The sequence below is a fragment of the Morone saxatilis genome, unplaced genomic scaffold, assembly GCF_004916995.1.
Source record: "Morone saxatilis isolate NCDOM2014 unplaced genomic scaffold, NCSU_SB_2.0 Contig21, whole genome shotgun sequence".
Classification (NCBI taxonomy): Eukaryota; Metazoa; Chordata; class Actinopteri; family Moronidae; genus Morone; species Morone saxatilis.
Genome location: NW_023339774.1, coordinates 3303236 through 3314047, shown reverse-complemented (window position 1 = coordinate 3314047; position 10812 = coordinate 3303236). Strand labels below are relative to the sequence as shown.

The following is a 10812-nucleotide window of genomic DNA, read 5'->3' as shown; positions in this document are numbered from 1 at the left end:
GTTTCCACTGCCTCTTTTCATTGATTTCAATGGGAATCCGACCAAATTCAACCTGGTGGCAAGCATTAAGAATAACTATATAGAAATAGTCAGTCTATTAAATTGAGTTTCATACCAGTTCAAACTTTTTAGTTTAATAATATAGCTTATAGCTTTTAATACTTCTGCATTGTAAACTAAATAAAACATTTTATTCATTAATATAACATGTAATGGAGTATTCGGTGTTACTTTTAAGTTACTAAAGGTCATTCTGCGATAGAAAGCAAACAAGTGTCCTTCTCAAAATGATTAACTAACTTTTTCTGTTTGTTTTTATTGACTTCCTTAGACACCAACCAACGTGCACTGCGTGTCATTTTTCCTCCACACTGTAGAGAATAAAAAGAAAGAGGCACTCAAAGCACTGCATTATAAAAATGGCACATTTATTGCTACAGAACGGTCATGAACATGAACCTCATTGAATCACTACAAGATGAGAACCAACAGGCAACGAACGGCCAACTGTTGGGCTGGTACGAGGAAGAATAAAACCCTCAGCACAGAAATCAAAAAGAACCTGTTCCCCAACACCTCCACTGATCTGGAATAAAAAGTGTAATAATAACAATGTCAACAATAACGGCGACCATAAGGACAATAATAATTCTATAACATAAAAAATAACATAATACAACACTGACCGGAAATAATTCAGAAAATGGAAGTGTAGAAACGAACACGTGCACCAGGAGATACAATGAAATAAAGATTTGAGGCGATCAGCCACACAATAGAGGGGAAAAGTGTAACTGCTGTGTTTTTTTTATATTTTCATCATTCACTTTTGAACATTTCCATAAAATTACTAAGGGAACATTTTATTGTATTTATTCTGTTTTCATACTGTACTTTTGTTCATGGTATAAAAGGATTGCCCCTGCAAAAACACGCCAAATATATTTGAATTTATGATTAATTTAAATTTTGCGTCAGTAATAGGGTGCACTAACTCCATAGCAAAAGAGCACTAGACAAAGGAAGCTTTAACAAAAAGCCCAGGCACTGATTACAGGGTCATTCTGCTTCATGTATTTTTTTCTTTTCCATCTTTTCACGGAATTGTTTAACAAGGAACATGAAGAAAGAAAAAAGGCCACATTTCGTGTATTTTCACTTCCACGTATTGATTATAATACTGAAATATGAAGGATGTCTTTGAAAATGAAAAATAATACTTACAGAGAGAACATGGTGAACATCAGCTCAGTCAACCGTTCATTTGTGCTTGTTGTTCATACTAGAGTCCAGCGTACGGCATGCAGCGGGGATTTACAATGATTGTTTTTTAGTAATTATTATATTATTATTATTCAATGAATTGTTCCCTGATATTACTAATTTGAGTTTAAATTACTATCTTACTTATGGAATTTAGGGCCCTCTATTTTCTAAAAGTATCCTGGTTCCTGACCTCTGGAACGCTGCCCACAGGTTGTTATGTTCACCCTGCAGGCAGGGTTTTTTGCTCATATGTGATCAGATTTTTTTGTTTTTATGACAGTGTAAGCAGTACAAGTCACATAGAGCCTGATCTTTTCAATTCTGATTTGGGCCGCTCTCATATGTGGTCAAAACCAGATCCAGTTCTGAACAGCAATATCAGAAAGGGTCAGTTCAAGGCCCGTGACCTGTTCACACCGGAATCTGATATGGGCCACATAAAAATAAAAAAAAGCATAATCTGAGCAAAAAGTATTGAGTGTTAAGGCTTGCAGTGTGAACATAGCCATTTATATCTACTTTAGCCAGTTGGACAAACGATCCACCAATCAGAACTTTGTAGGCCGCATTATAAATACAGATGTTGTCTTCTTGTAACGACATAAAATGTGCCACAAAAGTGGCGACAAGCATGGATGGATATTTGTAGCTGTGCAGGTTGTTGTTAATGGATTTAAGTGACAACTCTTAAATCCACATATTTCACAATGTTAGGTGTATTAAAATTCAGAAAGTATCAAAGAAAACCATACAGTAGCCAACCATCTTCAGCTAATCTTAAAAGGCCAGTTCACCAAAAACACAAATAAACACTTTCTTATTCCTAGTGGCTTGTCTGAGTTCCAGAAATCAGTATCAACTCCAAATCTGTCTGGCTTACATGTTTAAAAGTATTAAGAATAGCTGTAGAAATAGAAATGTAAAGGAGACATTGTGGTTTTAGCAGCAGTTAGCCTCAGAGCTATTTGTTGACCAACAACCACTGGGTGCGGTAACTTCATCTCAAAAGTTGTGTCCTCATAGTTGAGCTCTGTCCAAACTCTGTTAACAAAACACAGCCGATGCTTGGTTGGATCTGTGACTAGCTTGTTACCTACAGCATGTAAATCAGAAAGCTGTTGTTGAAGGTGTATTTTTTTCTTTTGTTGAAGTTGGACTAGCAGTTCCCCCCTGCTTGCAGTCTTTGTGCTAAGCTAGGCTAAACACATCATGGACCTATCTCCGTAATGGGTGCACAGAGATAAAACTGATATCCATTTTCTAAACTGACTCTGGGTGTGAATGTATGGCAGGAAAAAACAACAAAAAAAACAATTACATTTAATAAAATCTAAAATATCTGTATGGTTTAGGATCCCAAGAGTCTAATCATTTTATCAGAGATTTCAAAAAGTAAGACGTATGTTTTAGTATAAATAATTCATGAATGATTCATGAATATGAAAATGGAAAAATAGTCAATGCCTTAGGTGAAATACTCAGTAATAAGAGAGTTAAAATGTTGGCAGGATTTTTAAACAGTTTTTTTTTTCTGGCAGTGGACATTTGTACAATTTAAATTTTCTGCTATATAGAGGTTAAAGACACGAAAACCTTTAAATTGATTGAAATTTTTTCATTATTTTGTGTGGAAAAAATACAAATTAATTGTAGTATTATATAAATGTACCAAATTTTAGATGTACTGTAATACAATGCGTGGAGTATACCCAAGTGTATTTGTTCATTTAAATGGGGTTAGCTATCATGAGAAAAGAGAGAAATGCTTCCTGCTTCTACGATTGTTGGGAAAAACAAAGGACAGGAGTGGCGATTTTGAATTCAACTCATTATTGCAGTAAAACTGGTACAGAGTAACAGATTACAAAGCTCATGGCACAGTCACTGAAAAATAGAAATGAGGCGTGTATGTACAACAGGGAGGGAAAAGGAAAAAAAAACATTTTGGCTAATAGAAACATCAGGGGTAACATAAAAATGAAGATACTGTAAATCGGGAGATGACTTGATTATACAACAAAGAGAAAATATGAAATGAAGCATCACAAAAATAACATTACTTAAAAAATACATTTAGCACTTACACTGACAGATTCAATCCTAGTGTTTAACCTAGGTCCGATTCAAAGCGGCTTTTCCTTTTGATGAAAAGCTAAATTTTAATGGCAAACACTAAAAACCAATGACTGAAACTGCCTTGCACACGATCTGATATCTTTTTGGGGAAATAGCTGATAAGATTGTTTGCTGACGACCTGCTTTTCAATATTAGCAACACTCCAATCTTTCACAAAATTTTCATATATTAATCTTGAATCAGGTGCTGAGGGTCTTTAATTTAATCAACATTTACAACCCATCTTGAAAGAAATAAATGCACCAGAGTCAGAGCCGGCCTGAAGCCACCAGGGGGAACCAAAGTGAATTGAATTTGTAAACTCAATTTACGCTTTTGTCATAGTTTATGTAAAAACATATTATTGATTTTTATATAACACCCTATAACAATTTAAAAAAAAGGTGTTATCACAACAAATACTCTAACAAATGTTATGTTTTATAACACATTTTTAAAAAAGAAAAATTTGGGATTATCCAAATTAATTTACCTAAGTAATGTACATAACAAAATCAGGAAGGTTTAATTTATGATTTTCTTTTTTTTTACCGGGTTATTTTTTTCTTTGAAAATCAGAATAATTTCATCGCATGGCAGTAAAAAATGGCTCACGCCGGCTCTGACGCAGGTGATTTGTGGTGCAAGCAAAGACAACAATTTGACTTACACTTCAGATGGTCGGCAACCAAAACCACATACAGTACTGAGCACCACTGACCAAAACTAAAATTTGGCACCTGGCTACTAACCGGACAAATACAACCTCACTAAAAATCAAAACAAGTTCATCATCATCGCCTCTCACTGGCAAGTCCTCACCCCACAGAAACCTCACAGAAAATGTTTTATGACTATTTACACATTTCTCTGCAAAAAATACAATTAAAAATGGTAATGTCATGAGGCATGAAGAATTAAACAAATATCATATATCTTTTATGATTTCTGATTCCTCCCACGAACCCTCAAAAATGTTCCCCACAGATAATAAACATAAGGTTGAAAAATAAAAAATAAAATGATTTGGAACTTTTGACCTCACTACATTTTCAATGTGACACATTTTTTCAACACACACTGAATTTTACTTTTTTATCTTTTAACAAAAAAACCGATACAACATATTTCTAAAACACAAAATAACAACAGTCTACATGTAAAAATATAACTTTTACATACACAATTTCAAAATAATGGTAAAGTTTGCCATTTTGTTGCATACAATTTACAAACGTCTGTGTGTTGTTGCCTTGGATAGATAGCAGTGAATGGAGCTGATGGAACTCCGGTCCCATTTTGTCCTGCGCAGGGTGCCGTACTAGTCAGAGGGTGTTGTCATGGCAACAACAGAAATTGCAACAAAGTCAGTTGAAAATTTATAACACTGAGGGGCCTCGCCAACTTCTGCCAGTTCAGTCTTTGAGAAAATAATTCTTCCCCAAGCAAACACTCCTTTGCAATAGAAAATAAAAAAACAGAAAATGGCACCCTCCTTATATATTGTATATATTTTTTTGTACATTTATATATAGATTGATTTATTCAAATAGATTCTTTTCCAGTTTCCGTGCCTTCCTGTTGATTGGGTAGGATTTTAACCGCGTCAAAATGACCACGACAGAGAACAATGCTGTCGGATAGCGAATTGTGTTGTTTTTTTGTTTTTGTTTTTGTTTTGTTTTTTACATTTTCTATAATAGACATGTAAACCAGAACAGACAAAGAAAAAGTAATAAGAGAAAAGATTCTTCTTAAAAAAGAGAGAGAGAGAGAGAGAGAGAAAAAAAAGAAAATCTGCTTTACAACATACGACCACACACTTTGTACTGAAGACTACATTGGCTTACGGACAAGCCGATCAAATATTGATAAAAAGCTGATAAGCTATAATACAAGAAGAGACGCGTTGTTCACCATGGAAACAGGGCTGGGGCTTGGAACAGGAAAGGTTCAGGTTTATGGAGTACTTGGGGGGACGGAAAGGACTGGGACGGGGCTTGTCTTGCTAAATCAAGCGTCTGTCTCATTGGCTCGAAGCCAGAACACGCTGTCTACTTACATATAAGCGTACAGTACATTAAATACAGTTTAGTTTTTTTTTATCCAAAAAATACTTTTTTTTCCTTTTTAGCTTTTTTTAAATTCCCAGGTCTGGTAAAAAACCTGACTGCATAGAACCTAACGACTAAGAACAGGTTTCCCTAAGCTTGCATCCTATTAAAAGACCAGGTAAATGTCCTCCTCTGGCAACTCGAATGATATGAACTCTAAAAAGGCACATTGGTAGAATTGTGAATGTTCAAATTGCATCGGTGGGAACGCTTAGGTGGGGCAAGAGGCTGGGGAGAGGGGCTAGGGCTGTGGTTTAGGGCTCATAAGGCTAGGGTCAGCAGAGAAGACAACATTGGGACTGGGGATTAAACACTGGCTATAGGATTGAGGAGGGTTCCAACTGGGGCGACCGTGAAAGGGGACTTTCAGATGGACACCAGAACACAGTGGACGTTCTTGCAGATATTTCGGTTATCTTCGTCTGTTGTTGGAAAGTAGACCTTGAAGCATAACAATGCAATAATTTATTATCCTGACCTACCTGTCCTAAATTATTTATTCCTGTTCTCACTTTTGTCAATGCCACCCATCATTTTCTTTCTCAATCCTGTATCACTCCCAAGTCAATGTTCACTTCTACTACCCAGGAAACTTAGATAAGTCTAGGTACAAGAGGCAGAACTTTCAAATTCAGAAGCGATATAAAATATTAGTGGTGATTTCTGGATTGGACCTCCTTCAGATGTAGACTATTGATCTGAATGTACATGTATACTGAGCAAACCAAGGTAATCAAAATGTCTGGGCCCTTTGTCGGGCGTCTCTGGTCACTGGACTCATACCAGACCCATGACAAATGACACACAAGAATACACACTTATTTTATCCTTGGAAGGCAACACAAGCCCAAACCATCTGCTAACTGTAGCTGATGATAAGGCCAAATGAGACAAAGTCTGAAACCATAAAACCTAGCCTAATCGAGCAGTCTGTCCAGAGTCTGCCCATATTTGGTCCTCTGGCACAGGGACAGCTGTAGGCCTCTGTGTTCGAAATGTTGCCCAACATCACTGTGACACCAACAAGCAAAGAGCTGCAAGGCCAATGAAATTTCAAACAGTTAATGGTCCCAGCAACAGACACTTCAACGAATGAACGATTCTGTGATACGGCCAGGAAGCAAATGTCAATCAGAAAGTCCCCCAAGGTTGGTACTCTGGGCAAGAAAGTCTGAGGTTGGGGTTGAAGGTTTAGGGGTATGATCGGCCAGATATTAAACCAGGAAATGTAGGAATCTAATGAATCCAACACAGGAATGCTTTGACTTCTGCTGCTTGGCCCCTAGAAGAAAATGATACACCCCTCACCCCAATGATTGTTCCCTTGCTTCCTCTGCAGCGTCATCATCATTTAGACCTCCGGCTTCGATTTTTCATCCTCTCGATCTGTCTTTAGCCTCAAGATGTTGGCCTACTTCAATTCTGCTTGTCTCTCTACCCTTCCATGACTCCCAAAGCTCTCATAGTTCAGGCCTTCAGGGATTCTGGAGCACTCGATTCAAGTGGCGTGATCGCGATTCAGGGAATGTGCTAAACTTGGAATAGTCTTCACTTCAGTGCTCAGTCCAGCTCTCTTTCCCCCTCATTCACTATCTGTCTATCTATCTATCTATCTAGTCTACTCTATGCTATCTATCTATCTATCTATCTATCATTTTTATCATCTGCTATCCTCTCAACTATCTGCCCAGTAATCCCAGTAATTTCTGACGAAGGTCTCTGATTCGAGATGTTTGCTAGAGCTCTTCCTTTCTGTTGTCATTTTTGCATCTGCACTACAACCCCCCAACAATAATTTCAAATGAAGATGTCCTTCTTGCCACATGTAGAAGTACACTTTTTCATTACAGCATGATTCTTCCTTCCTGTCTTCTGTAATTGCTCTACCTTCAATAGTTTAAACACCCCAGTCCCTCTGAAGTCACTCACTAATTGATTGATTAATTGACTCAATGATTGATTTTCTAGGTATTTTCTTCCTCTCAGATACACATGGGTCATTTGGGTACAACTGTCCAGTTCGTACAATTTTGCCCTTTGTTAACAAAGTCAACATGGCTGTAAGCATAAAACACTAATAAAATACATGAACATGTTCAGATTTCTTTTATATTGACAATCTATTGTAAATATTTGCAGTTTACGAAGGAATGCATTAGAAGGGGAAGAACAAGTGGCCCCCGTTTTTCTCGTTCAGCCCTGCTTCTTTCTAGGCATCTATGATAGTCAAAAAGCGCTTGCAAACTTAATTGTTGTTCAGATCATTCGGCAAATCAAGTGCCTCCAAAAAGCAGTAGGGTTGTAACAGGTTCCTAATATCTTTCATTTATAATTTAATCGGTGAAATGTGTGGTTTGTATGGGAATGTACTGTATGAGTGGGCAGCTTGCTTCCATAATACTTCCAGGAACTTTCCTGTTCTTTTTTTTAAGTTTTGTTTGCTTCTCCACATGTATCTATCTGACTGGTTTGCATCCAAGAGGAGATCAGGCACAGCTTCATCCACAGTGTGGCGTTAGATTGCCATTCAGTCAGAGACGCGCTGAAGCTGCATTCAACAACAGCTGCGCAATGTTGCTTAAAAAAAAATCTCTTTAACACTTTGTGATATGTTTTGCTCCGTTCTGAACAACCCTTCCAAACCTGTACCCTCCTCATTGCCCGCGTCCAGTTGCACTTTTTTTAACAAGTTTTTTGTCATGTTTTCCTTTTCTCATATATATATATACTATATATAGAACCCTTTTGTTCTTTAAAACTGGGAATGCTGATAAAACAAGTAGTACAAGAAGAAGATTTTCTTGGATGATGTGATTCCAAAGACTTTTGTCCATTGCTGTCACTTTGTGTCAAAAGCTCCCACAAACTGCCACTCTGTAGCAGCCATGTTACAGTGGCTGTTTAATGTCTCCACAAAGTAGCATCCAGTTCACTTCAGCTGGAGATGCAAAGTGACTCTGCAGTTTGTGTTCTCGACAGAAGAAGGAGACAAAGGTGAAGAGGAGGATCGGAGACGGACAGACGAGAGGAGAGAAAGAGGCTGATCTGATTGGTCAGGCCCAAGTTCCGGAGAATCTGATTGGTCGGGCTGAAGCAACAACGGGTTTTGATCGATTGCCGGGTTGTCATGGAAACGCCGTCAGAGGAAGTGGTCACTCATCATCTTGATGAACTCTGGCACCTTAGACCTGGAGAGGCAAAGAGGAAAAATGAAGGAAGGGAAGGAAAGTTGCACATCACATTGCACACACAAGCACGCACGCAGAAATAAATGAATTTATTTTAAAGCCCTAATAGTGGCCCCAAGTGGTAGTAGTATTTATTTCACACCACGACAATAGTAAGGTAAAAAGTCATTCATGTAATATGGAGTGCCAAAAATAGAAAAAGTTCATGTTCTGGGAGCATCAATGTGTGCAATAAAATCCATGGCAACCAGGGCTAAATCTGATCAGGAAATTTGGTATTTCTTTTTATTAAAGTACATTTTGGACTGTTGGTTGCACCAAAGGAAAGATCTGGGCTCGTCAAACCATTAGTTTTCATCCTCTGGTAGCCATGAATAGTAAACTAATTGTATGACATTCTGGCTAGTAGTAGTTAACATAATGACATCCCATTGCACTATAGTACAACACTACATCACCAGCTGTGATGTTGGGTGTAGTCAGAGCTGTGGAGTTATTCTTTATAGGAATGCACAGTTTTAGGAACCAAAGTGACTTTGGACCCAGATGTAGCTATCATGGATTTAGATTTACTATATAACACCCCATGACATTTTGTGTTTTTGGTCCTAATGTGCAGGGCAACTTTAATGACCTGAAACCTGCACCAACCCCCAGTATAGATATAATGAAGAAAAGACATTACTTCAGTTTTTCACTGTAAAGCTTTTGCAGATAAGAAACTCTGTGTGGTTTGGCCTGAGGTTACTCCTGGTCCTTATCAAAGACCTTTGGTACCTCAAGGCTACAGAACATCAGAAAATAAGCTCAGTTACAAGTTTCAATCTGCTCCATGATTTAACATGCAAACACAAATACTATATGAATGTTTTGAGAATGAGAAAACAAAGGTTGTAGAGCAAAGAACAGAAACAGTACATATTCAGTAAAAAGCAGCAGCGACAAACACACACAGACACACATTAAAATCACACTTACTGCCAATCTGTTGTTAAAATGTACCCAGGCCAGACAGAAACTCAAGTTCTGGCCTCTGTTTTTAGCCAGCCAAAATATCATCAGCTCTGCCAGACTTTAACTGGAACTGAACGACGCACTTCTACAAATTCATTCAAATAATGGAAGAAATAAATGGCATTTGTCTTACATGTTGTCTGTGTAGGTTTTAACCTTTTCTCTGATTATTTAGTATAAAGTCATAAGACAAAAAAAAACCTCATTTATCATCATGATGATCGGTTAAACTTGCAGTGCGGAACTTTTATCTTCCCCTTCTGGCAGAGTTATTACACACACTGTCAACGCGTGCGTATGACGTATGCCTCTGCTGTATTCCTAGTTGCAGTAGCCTACTCCGTTTAACAAACCAATGCTACTTTACATAAAAACGCATCACTACTGGACCGCCACGTTGTAGGGCAAAAAAGTTATTTTAGCTACAAAAATTACAGTAACACTTAAAAGTTTTTTAAGTTTAAAAAGATTCTTTTTGCATTTACATTCCCAATTAAGTACTTTTTGCTAGGTATTTTGTTTTCACAGTACAAATAAAAATTACCAAATTAAGTCAGTGTCACTTTAAAAAAACATTCTTGACCAAGTAGCTTTAGTAATTTTAACTTAAAAAAATTTAGTTAGTTTTACTTAAAATTTACAATGTTAACAGTTTCAACTATTTTTTAAATATATAATGAACTTATCTGGTTTTACAGTGCAGTGTGGGAATGTTGCCACAGACACCAGATTTAAAAACTCTGTATACTGCGAAATACAGCAGTGATAGGCTTAATCAGCACTGTGTGAACTCGTTCGGTGGGGGCTTGAATATAACAGACGTTTATTTATATGTAGTCACACACTCAAACATTCAAGGCTAATTTAAAGCTCAGAATGTTTACCAATGAGCATGTCTATTTACAACTTATTTATTTACTTAAATTTAACCTGAGCCTACAACTGAATTTCCTTTACCAATAAAATTCCAAAATGATAGATAAAAAACCCCCCAAAACTGATTAAATCATCTGACTTTCTGGATGCAATGGTTAAATACAGACGCTACTTTTTATTTTTATATTTGGGTTAATCTTTATCCAGGGAAGTTTTATTACCTTTTGTGGGTTTTTTT

At 37.1% G+C, this 10812-nt stretch overlaps 1 protein-coding gene across 1 annotated transcript in view; it reads right to left on the bottom strand.

Annotated features, from left to right (window-relative positions):
* Window positions 1-407: 407 nt before the first annotated feature.
* The window catches only part of LOC118332833 (transcription factor 4), a 36736-nt gene continuing 26331 nt past the window's right edge, over window positions 408-10812 (bottom strand). Inside the window, exon 9 of the mRNA XM_035668261.1 lies at window positions 408-8684. Coding sequence (XP_035524154.1) covers window positions 8636-8684 — 49 coding nt within the window. The 3' untranslated portion in view covers window positions 408-8635. The remainder of the gene's footprint in view (window positions 8685-10812) is intronic.